This window comes from Centrocercus urophasianus, unplaced genomic scaffold (assembly GCF_019232065.1).
Source record: "Centrocercus urophasianus isolate 14NV4802_14NV808 unplaced genomic scaffold, USGS_Curo_1.0 seq_2, whole genome shotgun sequence".
Classification (NCBI taxonomy): domain Eukaryota; kingdom Metazoa; phylum Chordata; class Aves; order Galliformes; family Phasianidae; genus Centrocercus; species Centrocercus urophasianus.
Genome location: NW_024884755.1, coordinates 8618203 through 8639208, shown reverse-complemented (window position 1 = coordinate 8639208; position 21006 = coordinate 8618203). Strand labels below are relative to the sequence as shown.

General features: G+C 40.8%; 1 protein-coding gene across 1 annotated transcript; it reads right to left on the bottom strand.

Moving 5' to 3' along the window:
* Window positions 1-200: 200 nt before the first annotated feature.
* GPI (glucose-6-phosphate isomerase) lies at window positions 201-20281 on the bottom strand. The gene is made up of 18 exons (XM_042821525.1): window positions 20101-20281; window positions 16298-16388; window positions 15380-15448; window positions 12720-12839; window positions 11464-11547; window positions 11229-11375; window positions 9450-9521; window positions 8375-8419; window positions 7542-7595; window positions 6517-6577; window positions 4819-4862; window positions 4437-4589; window positions 3964-4093; window positions 3535-3611; window positions 2235-2363; window positions 1626-1701; window positions 1474-1540; window positions 201-638 (listed from the first exon to the last, which is right to left on the bottom strand). Exons 1-18 carry the CDS (start codon window positions 20217-20219, stop codon window positions 515-517), a joined length of 1662 nt encoding a protein of 553 aa, XP_042677459.1. The 5' UTR covers window positions 20220-20281; the 3' UTR covers window positions 201-514.
* Window positions 20282-21006: the final 725 nt, after the last annotated feature.

Sequence of the window (21006 nt, the reverse complement as noted above, 5' to 3'; positions counted from 1 at the left end):
CATATCATACAAACTGCATATTTATAGCTGTAGATTACTTGCTTCTTTGAACATACTTCTAGCATACAGCAGACCCAGACTAGGACAATGACATGCCAGACAGAAGTCAGTGTACATGGCTTTAAGAGAACCTTACACACAGTAAGGCAAGCATTACTAGGTCTGCACCTAGTATTTAAAGATACAGAATGAAGAACTTCTACTCATCCATCACATCTTTTATTTTCTAATATCATTGTGATCATCTTTAAGGAAGATGACGGATAAGAAGTGAGGAACGTACCAACTGCACTTTACAGATTGACAACCACAAAAATAGAAAGCACCTATAGAATCTCTGGGTTTCACAAAACTAGTTTTCATTTATAACACTTGACACAACGAGGTCAACTGCAACAAGTGAAGAAGCTACATCAGTAAAGTGCTATTTTTGTTAAAAGTGGCTAAAAAGCACAACTACAACAGACTTGAGTATTCGGTGGTTAGATTGTCGATGTCCTCAGGAACTTTCATTTCAGGCTCTGTGTTTTTTGATGAAACTGATGAGCCCGTTTGTTGAGCTATCATGAGATGTCACTGCAGCATCCGACTCCAACTCGGGCTCAATTTTCTTGGCAAGCTGTTTTCCAAGCTCAACTCTGCATTTATAAAAACAGGAGAATAGAGAGGAAAAACAATTGTGATAACATATAAAGCATGTTAAAAGTTGTGCCAGTAGAGAGCAGCATGGCAGTCAAAAAAAAGTCAGTGTTTATGAGTCACTGCACAAATGATTTAACCAAGTGCCATTCACAAACAGCTGAAGTTCTCACAAGTACAGCTGCCTAGCTGAACAGACAGCTCAAGTTACAAGATAGAGAGAAAGCTTTGTTTTGCAGTCTCTGTGCTGTTTTCCCCTTCACTCATTTGAACTATGCAGCCAGCTCCAAAGCAGAAGGTGTTCACCTTGCTCCTGTTCAGTTTTCAACATATCACTCAAAGCACTTATTTGTAACACTAAGACAATAAACAGCTGAGCTTTGGGACTGAAAGCTTTATTCAACACCACAGAGGACTATCCCAATGATTTAAGAAACAAGAATCTTCTAACTGCTCCAAGAAAGGAAATGGTTCTACAGCGTATTTCATTTGCCCTCCCCAACTTCTCTATTTAGATTCCATCAGACTGCTTGACTATCTTCTTGTTATTACTGTATCTTTTTAGCATTCCTAGTTGGTTAGTTACTTAATCTAAAAAGCAAAAGTCCCCAAACTGAAGCTGTACTTAGGGTCATTACTCATAGCTGGACAAGGGTACACTGTGATCTATTCCTTAAAAAAAAAAAAAAGTAAATACATGGCTTACATTTAAAACTGTCCAATCCTATATTTGATGAAAAATAGTGGAATATTTAAATCATCTTCTTTAAGGCATGACACATTAGGGAGTACAACTGTTAGTAAGTATACAAGAAACAGATCAAGAGAACTTACCCCCACTGATCATAGCTGTTAATATCCCAGACAACCCCCTGAACAAATATCTTGTGCTCATACATGGCTATAAAGAAAAAAACAACACTTGATCAATAACCTTATCATGAAGTCTTAAAGAGCGTTTTCAGTCTTAAGATCCGTTTACTTACCAATGATTGCTCCCAAGGTGAATGGGTTGAGTTTCGTAAACATGATGGAATTGGTTGGGCGATTTCCCTCAAAGACCTTTCAAAAACAAGAAGTACACTACAGCACAGTGCATTGCAATGAGTTTCTAATGCAAGTTCCACATTTTCCCTACAGCCCACATAAAATTATTTGTATTAGCAGCAAATACAGAATCAGAGTCCAGAAAGCTTTAAAGGCTGCCTCTTCAATACTTCATACTCTGCACTTTCTCCATTGCTTATTAAAAGCAATGGCAAAATGATATCTCCAAGCACTGCTACTACCACTACAGCTCTGGAAAGTGGCAAAATACAAACCTGGGGCACTGAAGAGATAGCTTTTTTTCCTCCAAGATGCCTCAATGACTGGAAGTCTTTTATGTTTATTGGTAGCGCCATTTACAGACTGCTCCACTACACCTGACAACGTTCAGTACCACTTTCACTGCTGTCAAGAAGTAGCACTTCATAGCCACCTGAGGGCATGGCCCCCCTTACCAAGCTCCATCACACAGCTTAACACCACAAATCCGTCACTGCAGTAGTACTACTAATCAGAAGGAAACTGAAAAAATGACAGAGCCTGCTTACCTTATGGGGAAGAAGCTTCTCCAGAGCATCTCCACTCAGTCCAGCTGCTTGCAGCTCCTTACGAGCTTCATCAGCAGTCTTTCCTTTCATCAAGGCCTCAGTCTGGGCAAGGAAGTTGGCCAAAAGGATCTAGGAGGTAGAGATAAATACATGAACTCAAGCTATTATTTCCTTAGATAGAAAAGTGATTCTCAGTGCCTGAATCCAGACAGACATACTCCAGTGACATGTTATATTTTTAACACTACAGTAAACTTAGCAGTAAAGTGTGCAAACTTTGTGTATTACACCTGCCACTGCTTTTTACATCAGTGCTACTGATTACTACTTCAACAGTGCATGCATTCAAAAACACCCAGGGTTGCTTTGAGAAATCCTGTTCCTGTTGGAATAGACAGTGAACATCCTAGCACGAGCAAAGGAAGTTGCATTTTGTATATCCCTTTCAGAATGACTATCCTTTGTGGAAAAGCAAAATTGGACAACTATTGTGTTTTTACTCTGTGAAGGATAACTCTCACAGTACACCAATACAACAGAAGGTTAGGTTATTATTCCTTGCCTAATGTTCAATTGCAAGTTGATGGGTAGCTTTTTCCTATCAGCTATAGTGAAAATAAACATTTATTGCATCTATAAGAAAAAGAAAACATTTTCACAGATCCATCTTGTAAGTAGCATAGTTTGTATTACAACTGAAGAAAGTTGCTGGTACAGAACCCAAATAATATTTTTAACCTGAAATCATCATAATACTAAGTTTAGCTGACAAGACATGCTTTTTCTGAATTATGCAGCAAGTGATAAACCGGAACACTTGCTTCCACATATGAAACAAATAGTTCAATACCATTCCTTGAAAATCCTTAACTGGACAACTAGAACAGGTTTTAAATATCTGCATGGGAGGTTACAACCCTAAGCGTGCTGGTAAAAAGAACTGCTACAGCATCTCTGAAGAAACTTTCACCAGCTCTGACAATATGCTTCTTCCTACTCTGCAAAGAGTTACACTCCTTCAAATTCCTACAAGGAAGCTTATCTCCACAAGCCTAGTTTATCATCCCCTCCCAGTCTCCACAGGCCACACTGTCGATCTGCCTCAATAATGAGACCACTGTTCTTAAAGAACAAGAATGCCTCTAATTGAGGATTTTTTCAAATCTGTTGCAAATATTCACGGAGCCTGCATGTATGGCTTTCAAAGGGACATTTAGAAATCTGGTGCACTGCAATACTGGATAAGCTTCAATGCCTTCAGTGACAAGAAAGACGAGTATTCTGACAAAGATTTAATTACCTTGTGATGCAAGCCATTTCTGATTGGATGCTGAGTCTGAACTGGGATCATGAAGTCACAGGGAATCATGCGTGTTCCTATGAGAAAAGCCATGTTAAGAGCCCTGCATTAGAAGTTTAAAACACTAAATTCTCACTTCATGTTGAGTTATTGGTAGACTCGGCCACTTCAAAGATTTTCTAGGTCACGTATTAGGGGGAAATGACAATACAGCTTAATAGCTTCAGTTTTAGTTGCCTCTCTGCATTCTAGGAAAAAGACCTACATGTTATGGCCTTCTAAGCCACTAATTAAGGGCAGAATAGTATTGTCACACAAGCCTAGACAGAAGCCCAAGCCTAGCTTCTAAACTAGTGTCAATTCTGAAGACTCTTACAGCTTTGTAGCCAGAATTAATTCCAAAACAAAGTAGTGAATATTCTGTTTTACCTTGATGAATGAGTTGGTAAAATGCATGCTGCCCATTGGTGCCAGGCTCTCCCCACACAATAGGACCAGTACTGTAGTCCACACGAGATCCTTTCTTGGTAATGTATTTGCCATTAGATTCCATATCACCCTAAAAGGGAAGAGTACTATTATCTCTCTCACAGAAGCATACACTATCTGTACAAGCTTTCATACATACTTTAAGTGCTGCTCATTTATAGAAATATCATAAGCATACGTAACAGCTTAATGTACAGACAAACTTAACTGACATCTATGGAAAAAATATCTAAATTATTTGAACAAACTGGATTTTAGCTATCTTCACACAACTCTACATCCCTGACTACACAAATTTATGTAGTCATAATTTTAACCTTGAGACATACATTCTCGTTCTAGAACCAGGTCAGAAACATATTTTTATTCTTTACCCTTGCTTTTTGAAATCTTCTGCTCCAGTTGAATCTTACCTGCTGGAAGTAGGCAGCAAAGCGGTGCATATATTGGTCATAGGGCAGAAGCGCATGGGTTTCACATCCGTAGCAATTTATATACCACACCCCCAGCATGGCCAAGAGAACAGGCACATTCTTCTCCAGTGGAGCAGTATGGAAGTGTTTATCCTATTAAACAAAGAGGAAAAAAAACACAACATTTTTCTTACAGCAACTGTCATACCTCACAAATCTTTAAGCATTTTGGTTTGTTTAACTGCTGTTTTGATCCAGAGAGCTCCCAGAGCAGCATCATTTTACAAGCACTGTGAGAGTACAGGGAGATGAACTTTGAAAGGCAGGCAGTTTCTAGTTACTGTGCTAAGAAACAAATTTGAAATAGGCAGCCCAAACTCACCATCCAATGGCCTCCGGCAAGCAGGCTCTCAAAGTTGTCAAAACCTAACGATTGAAAAAAGAGTCAGTGTGAACTTACAGCTTAGACGTCATCTTTCTGGCAGAGACAAGCCCGGAATGGCCTGAGATTGTTTTGTACACAGAAAAGCTCCCAACCACTGACTGAGTTTAACGTTATACTCTGACTTCTGAAATCTGCGCCCCAGACGTATCAGTTATGATTAAGGCATGGATCTCAGCGCAAGACCAACTCCAGGAAGCATGCTTTACAAACTTCATCTAAACTCCATTCAGACAGAATGGGTAACTGGAAGGAAAACAAAGGCAGTTGACATGGATTAGTCAAGGCTACTGTTTCCAGTTCCCCCAGTTATTGCTACAGAAGAAAAGCTTGTCCAAAGTAAAATAGGCCAATAAAACAGGAATTTCTGCACTGAGTCTGCAGATGCACACCTGCAGTAAGGCTTTTTTAAAAAGATTTTGAAGAGGATGGTTCTTCCTTCCTTGTTCTCTTAAGAAACCAAACATTTGATTGTTTGCTATATAGATCAGGGACTTAACAACTACATATTTTCTCTAATGAATATTTTACTAACATTCTTTCTCACAGGAAGCCAGAAACACTGACTGTCATATGGAAAAAAAAAAAAAAAAAACCCTAAGATTGTGCTGAAGTGTTTGACAATCAAAGCAGGAGCTCTACCTATGGTCAGGGGGCAGCTCTGGCAGATGAAGGATGCAAGATCAAGCAGCACAGACAGACTGGCACATCAGCAGTCAGCACTGTATCTGTCTGACAGTAGAGATGAACAATTTATTGCAGACAAAACAGTAGGTGCCTGACGCTTATTTTGCTGTTCAAGTATGCTTTTCCCACATATGACAACTCCTGTTAACACCATTCCAAGAATTCCACAACCAGTTTTTTTTCTTTTGATGTCATTCTAAGGAAATTCTAGCTTTCACTAATAGCTTTACAGTCACAGAATAATTATTGGAAAGGAATGATGAAGGAAGAGACAGGAATGTACAACAGCCTGTTCATCAAGAAAAAGCACTTCCCAGAGCTCTTTCACACACACTCTGTACTCACCACCTGCATGTGAGATAAGCATCAGACACCAATGGTGCCTCAGAGCACTAAGATAGGTGAGGATCAATTTACAAGGCTATCTATGTTTGCTTCACAACCAACTGCAGATAGACTTTGGAGTCTAGTGGTACATGAATGCTGTTTTTAAGAGAAAGTAGTGGTGCAGGAAGTATGTGATGGGAGAAAGAACAGTTTCCACTCTACACACAGCTTTCATGCCAAATTTCAACCTTTTTTGGTGCACTGAAGTGTATATACTGTCACAAACTTGATACTCTATTCTTAAATAGTTGAGATAAATCAGCTACAAGATTTAGTTTTCAAGGCTGACGTGGCTTTACAAAAGCCAAGTACTTTTGGCTACACAGGCAACTAAAGAGATAATCTGACAATTTCTACCTACACAGGAGCAATTTCCAAGATGTCAGAAGTACTATGAAATGTCATTTCCTTTGCATCTATTTGTTTCAGCACAAACATTCACCTACTTACAGAGGAGGCTGGGTAAAACTGTCTGTCCCAAATTTAATTCACAATCCAGTACTGTTCAGTTATTCTACAAGTATAATCCCCAAATAGATTCTTGTTAATCACATGAATACCTACCAATATGAAGGGCTATGGAGAGACCAATGGCTGACCACAGAGAATAGCGACCACCAACCCACTGAAAACAAAAGAGTGGTTTATGAAGGAGAAGCACAAGGGTTTGAAATTCAAACTTGTTCAAATTACTACAAAATAGCAGCATGTTTAACCACTTTCAGCAAAACATAGTTTTTGTTGATAATCCAGTATACACCCTATAGCATAGTCAAGGGGACCTTACAGCAGCGCTCTAACAAATATTTAAGTATGCATTTCTTTGAGGATGTAAAGTTTTCTAACTAGTCTAGAGGCTATGATTTACATGATTCCTGCTGAAGCAGTTCCCTTCAGAATGTCTGCAGCTCACTTTGAAATACGAGCTTTACATGTTTTCCTAGTACTCATGCTCTGTAAGTACAATCTGCTTCAGCAAGGTTTTGACATTACCTAGGGAAAGGTAACACTGTAGGTAAGTTCTAAACTGCAGCTGTAAGATCTAGTTTGTCAAGCACAGTCAATCAGACAAACCAAACTGATCTGAAGCAGAAGGGTCAAGGCTAGATGCACTATACTTAAAATATGCATGTCCTATAAAATATCAAAGTTAGACTCCTGTTTCTAATGTTTGACCTTTACAGGCGTAGATTATATACAGTAGACCCCAACAGTCAAATGTCACAGCTTATAATAACTAGGAATAAGGTAATACTTCTATCTCCTATTACCCAGCTGATGATTAGTCAGCCAAGAACATAGAAGGCTCCTCTCCAGATCTCTGAACTATTCTGTTAAAGTCCTGTTGCCAAAGACAAGACTATTCTACTTGTTAGGCACACTATTAGTTTGTTTCAGTCATGACTTTTCACGTTTCAGTGATAAGAATACAAGTACTATTTTGGGGGGGGGGGCGGGGGATTTCTTTTTTTGTTTCATTTTTGGTCAGTCACATCTAGTCAAGATTTTCTTGGAATAACTTTATTTAATAGATACTTAAACTGTAATGGATATTCCAACTACTGAACAATATTAAGACTTCTACTTACATCCCAGAACTCAAACATGTTCTCAGTGTCAATTCCAAACTCTTTAACTTTAGGCTAGAATAAAAAAAAAAAGTAGGGAAGATTAAAACATTCTTAAGAATTTTGATGTCCAGCAAATAAGAAACACAAGTTTGGTGCCTATGAAATACACAATTGCCCAATTACAGCATTTTAAAATTACATCGCTTCCATCACAAATATAAAACCTACTTACATTTCCAAATACCATTATCACCATTTAGCAGTTCTGAATGCTAAGACATACATTCCTTACATGAGAAGAATAGCAATATAGTTAGGATTGGCACTGTCTATATTTGAAGTGCCTAGAGCGGAAAAAGGAACTTCACACCCGATTATTTAACAACCTCTCACTTACTTAGAGTCTAATTGCTGCATCTCTTTCCAACTTAGCCTTTTTTTCCCCCATGCAATGCCACATCAGTGCATGTCATGCTCATTGCATGTAACATTCACACAAGCTACCTGCATTACTTCAGCAAATATCTGAAGAGTTTAAGAGTACCATTTGTTTATAGAGAAACTGCACGCATACATACTGAAGAAGTAACAAGTACCCCTCTTAATAACAGAAAGCATCCATCATTTCAGATTTACAAAGCTCTAGAAGAAAAAGTAATCTACAGTGGTGCTGCAGTTCAGTACTTTGGAAGTGTTCCATTATTTCCAGTAGAATTAATGCATTATTTCAACAGGAAGTCTAACTAAAACACCATTACTTGAATATCAATAAAGGCTTCCTTACTTGATTGTACAGGGAAACTATTTTAAAGGTACACAGAAGAAAGTCTAAATAAGATTGTTATACTTACACCATTGGTAGACAAGGCAACAAAGTGCTTGGCCACAGCTGAAGGCTTAATAGAAAATGAAGACCATTAGATCTGGAATGCTACTTATTTTCATTTCTTGTTATAAAACCTATTTGCTTCTATTTTACATGTAAGAAAAAACAGTTTACTATCATCAGTTATTTTTGCATTTATCAACTTGAAATCATCTTATTCACATTCACTGTAAGACTTGACAGCATGTCCATCCAAAGAAAGTGTGTTCTGACAATGTTCTCATGAATATCTCTCACTGGAAGTAGAGGTTACTTGGAGTAGCATACCATTTTTTCTACGTACATAATCAGCCTGCTGCATCACTAATGCCACTTCTGAACACTTCAACTGTTGTATCCCTCTCTCCCAGGGAGGAAGGATCAAGAACAGCTGCAACTTTTGATAAACTTCAAGCTAGAGATTTAGACTTTGGTCTTTTAATGACTGTTCTGGCAAACTTCTATAATGAGAAACTTTAAAGCCCAGTTTTCAGCCTAAGTACAGCTATTTTGACTAGAACACATTAAAGATTGTTAACTACCTAAGCAAGCAGTATAGCAGTATTTGCTTCTTCCTTTTAAAGGTCAGAAACAGGAGGGAGTTAAATTAATACAAGGTTTCTATTCAAAGCACAGCCACCTGCTATGGAATTTCTGTATACTACTTCAACCATAGTTTCATTTCTAGCTTTGAAAAACGTGTCAACAACTGGAAGATAATGACACGCAGACACCATATTCTTTGATTTCCATGCCAGTGGTACCACTAAACCATTAACCAGCTCTAAGGCAGATACTATCATGTTATTTAAAGGCAGAATTTGGGAGAGGAAAAAAAAAACAAAAACAATGACAACACAAAACTTGTTTTATCACTTCAGTCAGACAGCTTGTCACCAACCATGATGCATTTCAACATTCTCTACAGCATTTGCTAAGCTATGCAGCTTACATTTGGGCAGTTATTGGCCCTGCTCCAAAGTACACTTAAAATGAGTAGGGAAAAACTGCACAACAGGAATCAGTTGCGTTCTGTTACGTAACCCAAGCGTTAGACTTACATCCTTAGCAGCCTGTAGGAACCACTCTTTGGCCGTTACTGCATTGGTGATAGTTTCTTGGGTGGTGAAGGTCTGCAAATCAGAAAATGAAGACACGTTTTATACTTAAAATTGAAACAAGTTCAGGTTGCTAAAACATCATTCAGAATTAACCTGCTGTTGTTATCCAGAAGAGAGGCTCATAATAGACAGCTGTTGCCACACTCCAGGAAAAAAAAGCAAGCTTATCAAACCACTTTATCATTTTGCTGGAATTGGAATTATTATTCCCCATTTCCTTCCCTCCCTAGAAGTGGCTCACAAACCTGAAAACTGAAGTTTCCTACTTCAGTATTTCACTAAATATGAAGTTTTAATCACTCAGAAAGGAAATGATCGAGCTTCAAAACAGGACAATCCATCTGGATTGTCCTCCTGATCTTTAATTCCTTCTCTTCCATGAAGCAGCACTCATTTCTGCTAAAAGTATTTTGCTGATTAAACATTTTCCTGCTTCATGAAGTGTGCAAAGAAGTTCAGTCATGCAGACCTGCAAAGAGCTACAACCATTCTGATGTACTCAACCATCAAAATCTTCCTTTAACAGTGAACACTACGTTCAACCTATCCTCATCTATCTCCAGACATACTTCATTATGAAACACAAGCCTGTTATGGCAAACAAAAAAAAAATCCCATTCACCCTCTTCCAAAGATATTTAATTATCCAAGTACAGCTTAGCAAATAGAAACTGAAGTGTTACTCTTAATCTGGCAGTCTTCTAAGGCTTTGAACCATGACGCCTGAACTCAGTTATTCAAAACTGACCATTAGCATTACTTTGTGAAGTTTTCTTATTATTCCATAAGTTGCTCTGCCACAGTATTGTCAAAATAAAATAATGAGCAGAGTAGAGCATGGCCAGCATTACACGCATTAATTTATTGCAGATTCTGTCCTCAACAATAAGAAGGGCCTACTGTGCTTCAGAAATCAAACAACCCAAGTTATGTAACATGACAGAATGACAGAATTCTGTCTTCAGTTTCCTCAGATAAGAGGGAAGCAATATAGGAAGTAAACAATGATGGCAGCTAGCAATTAAGCATTAAATTTAAGAATAAACTTACTAGTAAGCTGAGACTTAAAAAGGCAGTTATTACATCTGTACTCAAAAATGAAATGTCATCTTAAACACTACCATCAGCCTGTCTTTGCCTGTTCATAAAGCAAGAAGCTTAGTATTTATTGTGCCCAAGGAAGCCAACATTTATGTTATTTAAGGTAGTACTAAAAGATCTTCTGAAACAGAATGAAGATTCCTAAACTACATTAATGTGAAAAATCAGTGAGAAAACCGAACACAGCACTATGACCAATTAACACTGTACTTTGTAATAAGCAATGTGAAAGACCACAAGCAGAATTATGGAATGTGACAAAATCTTGAGTTCTATGTGAGATGACACACCCCAATCTACAGCAAGGTATAGAAAAGCAAGCTTTTGAGAATATAACTTCAATTTGTGTTGACTGAGAAACACTCAGGACAACAGGAAGTTGCTCATGCATTACTTGTGTAAGCTGGCTGAATCACTTCCAGTGCTTGACTACTGTACCCCTGAATATTTCAGTAGCAGTATGAACTTCAATTCCAAGTTTAGGAAGAATAAGAACAGGCTTTTTTAGAAATAGTTCACTTTACAGATACCTAATTGAGACCTTCCTGTGGAAGAAGCTGTTTTGACTGAATCCTTCATCACTTGAAAAAGTCATACCAGTGATGTTCTTAGACATACCTTTGATGCAATGATGAAGAGCGTGGTTTCTGGGTGGAGCACAGCCAGGGTTTTGGCTATATGAGTACCATCAATGTTAGATACAAACCAAACATGTGGACCTCCCTTGGAATATGGTTTCAAGGCTTCCGTTACCATCAGAGGTCCCTGGAGAGAAGTAGCAGTTAGGCTGTCATTATTGTACATATGCACATACAAAAAAGATGGGAAAGATATATATAAGTCAGGAGCTTACCAAGTCAGAGCCACCAATCCCAATATTGACCACATCAGTTATAGCTTTTCCAGTGTAGCCTTTCCATTCACCACTACGGACTTTCTAATGTGGGGGGGAAAAGAACACAGTAAGTACTTTTTTTTATCTATATGTTGAAGTCAACAATTCTAACACTGGAAGCAGGCTGTGTTTTCAAGCACTATTGTAGAGGATCTCCTAAGACAACTCAGTTTTATACTAACTTCTTTGAAGTAAATGTTAACTAAGCACCTAGCTAGCAATTAGAATTTTAACACACATGTATAACAAACTGCAAAATTAAATCCTGCCTTCCTGAATGTGAATTACTACAGCATTTACAACAAATGAGTATAAAAGCAAAATAAATCAAGCTAAAAATGAAAAAAATCTTAGGTACTGAATTATTTGCATGAGATGTTTGACTCAAGTTTTTTATTTCAGGTGTCCTTAATTAGCAAAATCACTTCTAATTAAAGTGGAAAACTTTGTAATAAAGCCTTAGAGGTAGCACTTATGGGCAAACTGAGCATCTGAAAGACTTCTCTACTGCATATTTATGTATATTTTGCACTGAAACTTCTGAAGTTTAGCTTTGAAGCATATAGAGTTCTCTGTTCTTGCTGACTCTTAATAGCTATTGAATCCCAACAAGAAAAAAATAAAATCATTAAACAGTATCAAAACACTGCACTGGCTTCTGTCCATTGTGTACCATCCATACATGAAATGCTACTCTAATTCCTAAAGGTATCTTTCCAGTATCATGTGCACTTCTACGTAAACTCCCCCATTCTAAAGCACTGTTTCTATAATTTAAGCTGTTGATCATGCTGATACTTGATCTCCTTCTCTGCAGATGTTTTTAAGCAAAAGCTTTGTTTTACTTCCTGCAAATACAGAACCATTTTTAGTAAGCACCATCACATAGCCTGTAAATGGTGTTGCCATGGTTTTTAAATTCCATCTACCTAGGTGAGTCAACTGAAACAAGGATCTTTGTTCATCTTCCCATAGATGCTGTTTAATAAGATTTATTTTAAATCTGCATTGGAAGTGATATTCTGACTGATGATTTCAGCAAAGCAAGTCGTTCTTAGAACTGTAACTCCACATTCGAACCAGTAATGTTAGAAACCTGCATAAAGCAGGGAACAGACTGCGAATCAGCCTACAATCAACACTTGAAAACATGCATATAAGGAAGCCTGACTGATTATAGTATATGAAAGGTAAGTTACAGTGCTACTCGATACCTGGCAGAAGTGTTTCATTTTGTCCAACACTTTGTTTACTTCTGGAACAACATCCTTCCCATCTACAAGTATCGGGGTATTGGAACGATTTCTGAGAGCAATATGAAGCACAGCTCGGTTCTGAAACAAGAGGAAAAGAGAAGGTACAAGTCAGAAGTAACTCCAAAGCTTCCAATCCAGAAGGCAGTAGAATCTTAAACACCATCAAAAGCTCTTCAGATTAACTGCAGCAGTCATTTGTGTGCATGTGTAGTGGAAATGCTAAGTCACAGCCTGAAGCAGTGACTGAGCACCTGGTGGGAAGGCAGGGCCAACCCAGGGGAGCTCAGTGCATGCAGTGCACCTGAGTGACCAGAAGGGGTGGAGCCAGGATGCAGCCCTTCCCAGCCCTCATTTAAGGGTTGGCAGTGGAGGTGGGCATTCTTGCTGGAGATGCCTGCATACCTGAGGTAAGCAGCTCTTTTCCCTCATTTCCATGGCTGCTGCATTTGGGCACGTTCTCATCTGCTGTTGCCAAAGACCTCGCTATCCCATTATAGCATTACAGTACATACACACACACACCACCAGCTACCTAATCACCCTCACTTCACAGAATCAGTGCAGAGGGCTCACAATCTCACCATGTAAACAAATAGGTTATTTTAACTACTTTAATGAGAGCACTCAAGGTCCCTTACAAAGCATTGAGTATTTGAGGCTCAGAATTCAGCAATATTCAAGTCCTCAGTAACACACTTTTTTCAGTCCTACAAAAGTTTTTCTATTAATAAGGACATTAATAAAATAAAACAGTTCATTTCTTTGGTATTTTCTCAGTTATCCAGAGACAAATATTTTTCATCAGATGCTGAGATACAGTAACCACATTATTATATCCACTGGCCACAATTAAAGGTTCCTTGAATATCCTGCACACCAGATACACAGCAGTTGGTATCTATAAGGAAAAAGTTCTCCTATTAGCAGAGAATTAGCACAGCAACATGCATGCTGCCACAAGTCTGAACACTGAAATCTGACCTCCAACTTGCCTGTCAGTAGCTTATGGTTTTAATCTAGAGCAAAGGAGCTGTAGTCAATACTAACGAATAAGTTAAATAATTTGTCTCCTGTTTCATTGTTCCTCATTACAATGAGAGGCACTGAGAGACAAAGAACTACACCAACAATATACCAAGTTATCATTTAAATACAAAATACTCATAAAAAAAAAAAATAGAGTCCATGGTTTGAGTTGTTAATAATGAAGATGCGCTTGAATCTGGAGCAAACAGGCTTGAGTTGGGTTTTTTCTGTTTGTTTGTTTTTAAACTCTTGGCCATGGAATGGCACTACTGGTGAATATTGTCATTATCTAGTTTAACAGATTTTTCTTCATCAAGACAAGTACTGGCATTCAAACTACTGTTACACAAAAATATGTCCTAAATTTTGGTAGGCAGTAAAGAATGCCCTCATAAGCAGTGGTCAGATATGTGCTACCTTGTAACGCACTGTCTTTGCAGCATATCAGGCTACAAGTTCTAACTCATCAGGACAAACACCTGGCAATATCATGCTTGAGCACGCTATAAAAAATTTCCACCTAAGGACCAACCAAGCAGTCAATGCCTGCAGCACCAAATACAGACATGTCTTAAATACTTAACGATAAATATCTAAAGAATGCTCTAAATCAGAATAAGAGTAGTGGACAAGTCAGTTCTCGACACTAAGCAGCACCCTTCTGTCTGGCTGCTCTAGGTTTATTCCATCAAGCTATTTGACAGCAATCTGTTTAAGGCCTCATCAACATTTCACGATGTCTACATGTTCATATTCCATAACTAAATCAATTTGCTGTTCTACATTAATAGAAAGTGATTTACACCAAATTTAATTCCAAGTCAAATTCTGACCAGAAATGAGAAGTAGCCTGAAAATTGAGAAGATCAAAGTCAACATGTAGTTTACTGTTAAATCAAGTCACCACATTCCGACAGCACTGAAGTAGCAGAAGTAGCAGATGAACACACCATTACACTGTATGATGCATTTGGTTTCAAGTGCTACCGGGGAAAGTACATCCTTCTGAAAAGTCTTCAACCACCAAATATACTTTCTGGTAAAAAGTGAAGAATAACTCTAACCCTAAAATTCAGCCAACTAAGCCAAAAGAAATACTTAGTTCTGCAAGATTGCCTCAAACATACTTTAAGGCAGGCAAATTCATAATTCTATATTATTGATTCCATCCTACTTTTAGTTTTAGGGAAAAAGAGGTACAGTTCTACCCTCTGCATGTTCTAGTGAAGATTTAAACATTATAACTCTCAGACCTACAGACAGGAATATAACCAGTCTTCTTGAAAGAGGTGGCTAATTTTTCAAGACAGTTAATAGTCTCTACTAGCAGAAGTACCCAAAATTAAGCAGCTTCAGCAACCCAGAGCAGAGAGCCTTACACAACCTTATTCACATTTTCTTCTGTCTTTGTCAGAGCTGTTGAAATTTCTCACGTAACTAATGAACAAACATTACAAACACTTTCAGTATTTCAAAGTAGCAATTACACTAAGTTTTTCAAAGACTCATCTCTTACAAAGATGCATGAACATTCACAATTACACACACACACAACTGAGGGGGAAAAGAACTATGGACAGAAATAGCCTTACCTCAGTAAAGTTGATCTTCTCTCCGCTGAACATTCGTTCTCTGGCACTTTCCACACCCCTTGACTTTGCCTGAGTAATGTAAAAATAGATTCCTCTTAAAAATAGCAAGAAGTCAACTCGTACTGCAAAGGTCCAGCTAACAGAAAGGAGGGCAAGCTTTTACAACAAGACAGCTAAAGAGAAATTGTTAGATGAAGGATTCACTGTGCGCTACTTTAAAAACAGACTGTCTCATTTAAAGCAAGTATTTTTTGCACGCTATTTATTTCCTTAACAGGATATATAGCAACATGCACAAGAGACAAAAATGTAGTAAGTAGACTTACTGGGTTTCATCTCAGACTGCTACAGGATCCATTTATGACAGTTTGTAACAGTATTTATAAAGAACAATTAAAACAGCAACAGAAGTGCTGTTTCAGAACTGTATCCCACTAGGTGTGACTGAAGCAATAGTTAAGGAAGGGTAGTAATTATGAACAGCAAGCTGAAGTTAAAGACAAAAACTTCTTAAAATACCTCCAACTGCAAAAGAATATCAAAACTACAACTACATGACGTATGAAACAATATTTCAGTTTCAGGTCTACAAGTCATCAGCTTTTCTTACAGCTTCATATTAATCCCTTATTTTACTGCAGACTTCAGTAACACTATGAGACACCAACCAGTCTGCTACAGAGAACAGGTTTTTTCAGTGAGCTCAAGAGAGATCTGGGCACTGAAAAATGGCCTAACTCCATGTAGCCAAAGGATAATGCAAGACTTCCAACAATGCCTATTAAGACCTACTAACTAATGATCTTGAACATGGAATCAAATTCAGAGCTAAATATGTATAAACAACGCTAGAGTAGTCAGTCACAGGTAAGAATTAACTTTCTTAGGACACCGAATTAACAAAAGAGCTTTATTTACCAGTTCAATCAGCATTTTCATCACTTCTTCTGTAACCAGGTTCTTCGAGTAATCCAGTAAGATATCCCCATGATCAGTATTCAGAGTCAGGCTATCAAAACAAACACTTCAGTTAATTGCACATTCATGAAGGATTTTCAGCAAGACAGTGACAACTCTACAAGTTCAGCAACTTGAACTCTAGTTGGTCTAAGTTAGTAAAGAGGACCTGAGAAACAAACTGGCCCCACAAGTTCTGTAAGATGATTTACCAGAGAGTACATCATTTAAACTGAAGATGGCTGTTTCAAACAAGCTAAGTTATTGTGTCCATTTCTGGCTGTAAAAACACAAACACAATGAAGTTTATTTAATGCATAGCTGCATAATCACATTCTGTTTCACCAAGCCACAAGCTTTCTCCAGCTATTAGGTTCTTTCCTAAACACAATAGGTAAAAAAGCTTATCACAATATGCTGCTGCTAAGAAAACCAAACTGCTTTCAGTTACATACAGGTCATTTCAACAAATCCAGACGTACTTTCTCCTACAGTAGTACAAAAAGTTACACATCTAAACAACTCAGAGAAATTACCTGCCAAGCACAATGCAGAATTATATCTTGTTTGTGCAGTGAACAGCCTTATTTTGCTCACAGCCTCAGTGAATTCTCGATACGATTTTACCAACCCTTAGTATATACAAGCATTTCAGAAGACAAACACGTGAGGTTTACATCTGAGCTAAAACATTAAGACAGTAGTCTGTTAGAAGTCAACCAAGCCCTTTCATGTTCACTAACCTCATATCTAAATGAGAATCTATACAGCTCCCCTATTGTCCTTTACTATTTTCTACCAATTTCTCTGCACTAATTAACAACCTAATGAATAAACACACTCTGAACTCAGACATATAAGTTATTTGGAGGGCTTTAGACAAAAGCTCCTAAGTTACTCTCACTTCTGCTCCACACGCTTGACCATAGGAAATTGCACATATCTAAACTGATGGCATTTCTGCCCTGCTTTTTCTTTCTCAATATTGAGGCCCCATAACATTCACTGTTATTTTAGTGCTACCTATGCTAGGAACTTCACAAGACAACACACAGCACAGTCGTCATTCCAAAAAGATACAATTGAGCAGGCAACAATCTGGACAAGAAGACTGGGATGGATGGAATCTGTAATAACAATAATCAGCAAGGCCTGGACACCTTGCTGCTTTCAGTAACTTAAAGAAAAATACTGGAAGAAACTGCAGCCAGATGGCATCCCAAGACATTATGCAAGAAGCAGTAGCAATGGCTACCAGTGAACACAGCAGGTCTAACTCCCCACCTCCCATGCACACACCCTAATCTCACCCTGCATTCTGGAACCAACAGTTCCACCCCTTCAAACAGAAGCACAAAACCTTTCAGCTCAGCTACATTCTGCTACACTATCCATTCTGCAATGCAGCATCGGTTGAGAGCACTACCTGGGTGGAACACCACTTGTCATGTAAGCCACATCCACACCTAAGTCACACAGCCTACCACTAGAAAGTGGAAGGCTGATCATTGCTACAGACCTTACATCTGCGCAGCACACAAAGCCCAAGGTCTACCCTACAGTTCTGACCACGCTGCATCAGGAAGAGGATGTGCAAGTTTTCACAAGTGGAGACAAGACAGAAGGAAGAAAGGGACTGTACTGCATGGGACACAGCCAGTGTGCGTTAGGTTCCTATAGTAGCACTTAATAGCTATGGAGTCCCTGAAGTGAGGTGCTCAAACTGAAAATTGGTGTTATTCTAAAGTTCTTACAACACAAACACCAATAAGCACTTTTAACTGGGTATAATTTTCTTTTTTCCTCAGAAGAAAGTCAATTATTTTATGCTCACTCTCAGAAGAGCTGACTGCCTTCATAAAGAAGCTCACGGGGGAAGAGGTGCTAATTACAGAGGGCCTTTGGGAAGCCCGCTGGGCCCAGCTCTGAGCAGATGCTAGCCATGAGTCAGATCTGCAGGATAGCAGCAGAGCAGGGATCAGTGACAAGCGTGCAAGCTGATCTGCCAAACTAAACCTGGCTGTCTGTTCAGCACTTTTATTTGCTCCCATGAAGTTCTCCTAGCAGTGCACAGTGCCTGGATTTATCACAAAATGGGACCAAATCCATGAAGTGAAATAAAACAATCTCAGAATACCACAACTGTTTCTTCTCATTACAGTTTGCTTAAACAAACACAAATTTAGAGATATATGAGAGACAGGTGGCCTTCATAAATAGCATTTCATAAGAAAAATACAAGTCAGATAACCACATTCTGGGGGACACACACTGACTGCTTCCAGTATGGAGCTGCAAATGAGCGTCTGTGTGCTTAAAGCATCACTTGTCTGGTAACTTCCAGTTAATGATACACAGTTGCAGCATAACATCTGAAGTCTACAACATAATCATAAGAAAATCAATACAGATTACTTGAAACGAAGACCAGATTTTATGGTTAAAGTAGCTTAGTGAGGCAACAGCTAATAAGACTGAACTTCAGTGTTGTAAGCAGCACCTCAGTTATACCTTAGGATTTACTCAGCCAGTCTGAGTCAGCTCTTTTTTGTCCTATGGATATTAGGAGAGTCAGTCTCTTGGAACATTTGGGGGATACGGAAAGCTCGCAAGCAGAACATTATTTCCTACTGAAAAAAGATTTAACTAAGATTAGTAAAACCGTTCTCACAGTTAAGCAACATTCTGTCAGAAGAGCCAGATAAAATCAGCGGTCCAGAAACTTGGCACACCTTTTCCATCCCTGCAAAATGGCTATGTGGAACTTTACATGTGGTGTTTCATTACAGTTTAAGTAAAGCTCAAGGGGAAAGAAGTCACTTGACCTGGGATGCTGAAAGAAGCATTGACACGTGCAACACGGAAGTCCTATCTGCGCATTTAAGAACAGAAGCTTGCTGTGCCTGCATTGCCCAGGCTTACGCGGAACTGAGCATCAGCAATGCTCCTCCACACACAGAGCCGTCTGACTGCTACAGCCCAGCAGAGCACTTGAAACAGCACTACCATTTTACAGGCTGAGGAAACCAAAGGCTCTCACTGCTTCCACGTCTCACTTCCTTTAGGGAAGAAAAAAAAAAAAAAAAAAAAAAGCGTTGCAAGGTGCTGGCTACTACGCGGGTTGCAGGAGTTGAAGCAAGCAGGGCCGCTTGGGGACGGGGGCCGGCTCTGCCCTAACCCCTGCAGCCGGGGGCAAAGAAGCGGCTCCGGCCATCACCGCAGTCATCTTATCGCGGGGCTTATCATGACTAAGCACGCGGCCGCGAGATGGCCGCCCCACAACGCCGCCGTGCAGCCGGCGCTGTGCTGCCCGGCACGTACCGCGCCGCAAGGATGAGTCAAGGACGAGCACGCGCGGCCAACGCGCTCGGGGCTGCCGGAGGAGCCCCCCCGCCCCGCGCCATCCGCCGCAGCCTGGCCGGGGGGCGCTGCAGGCCCAGGAGCGCGTGCCCGGCCCGCGAGCGGCCTCCGAGCACTCGGCTCGGCCGGCGGCGGCCGCCTCCACGCCGCCTCCGGAGCGCCGGCGAGACGGGCAGCCACCTCCAGCTCGGCCCTCCGCGTATGCCGCGGCTCCTCGCGGCCCCGTCAGACCTCGGGGGGAAAGGGGGCCGCATCTCCTCCGTTTACAGCCAGCTCCCCCCGCCCACCGGTGCGCTCCGCAGGGCGGGAGCCCTACGCGGCCTCGGACCTCGCACGCGGAAGGACCCGCGGCGGATCGCGCCGCTCGGCTGCAGGGAGGGTGGGCAGGGACTGCGTAGCCTCACCTGAACTTATGGAAGCGGTCCTTGTCGCTCTCGAACAGCTGCCGCAGGACGAGCTTGGAGGCGTTCGCCTTGTGCCACTCGAGCAGCTTCTTGAAATGGGGGTCTGCGGACAGCGGCATGCCGGCGGCCAGGTGGGGAGAGAGCAGACGCGGAACGGCGGGCACACAGAGTGAGGCGACCGCTGCCGCCCCGCCTTTATAGCAGGAGCCCGGCCCCGCCCCGGCTCCTTCCCCTCTGCGATTCCCTCCCTGCCGGGCTGGGGCTGCACGCAGTTCTGCGGTGCGGTGCCTGCGAGCGGCTCCCGGGGCAGGCGGAGGCTCGCCCCGTTATAAATCTGCGCAGTCCCGGAGCAGCTGTGTGGGGCTCCGCTGAGTTCCGCGGTTCGTTTTTAACCCGGCTGGCCTGGTTTCAACCCGTCTGCGCGGTGCCGCGCGGCGCAGCCCGGCTGAGGGCTGCCAGGGGCCGGGGCGGTGCGCTGTGAGGGCTCGGCACGCGGCCTGAGGGCAGCCGTAGCGCTCCGAGCCCCCAGCTGGCAGCAAGGCGCCCAAATCCCCGAGCGGCTGAGCGCAGCAGCTCCGGGCCGCAGCTTCAGACGGGTCGGTGCCACGCCCTCGGCGGGGCCAGCCTTTATGTAACGGCCGGGCGGCGGCTGCTCGGTTCTGTGAGCAGCGGCTGTGCGGCGCACGGGCGTACAAAGGCGTGTCAAATTCTGGAGATTGCGCTCTTGGGTCTTAGGTGAATAAATCCCGGTGAAGTCATATTTTAAGCACCTAAGCCCTTTTGTGGATGTGAGCCTAAATCAGAGTCACTTGGCACAGATTGCTACAATCACAGCCCAAGCCTGCAGCAATAGAACCAGTGTCTTTATCCTCGCTCAAAAAATATTCTGAACTGATCCTTAATTAC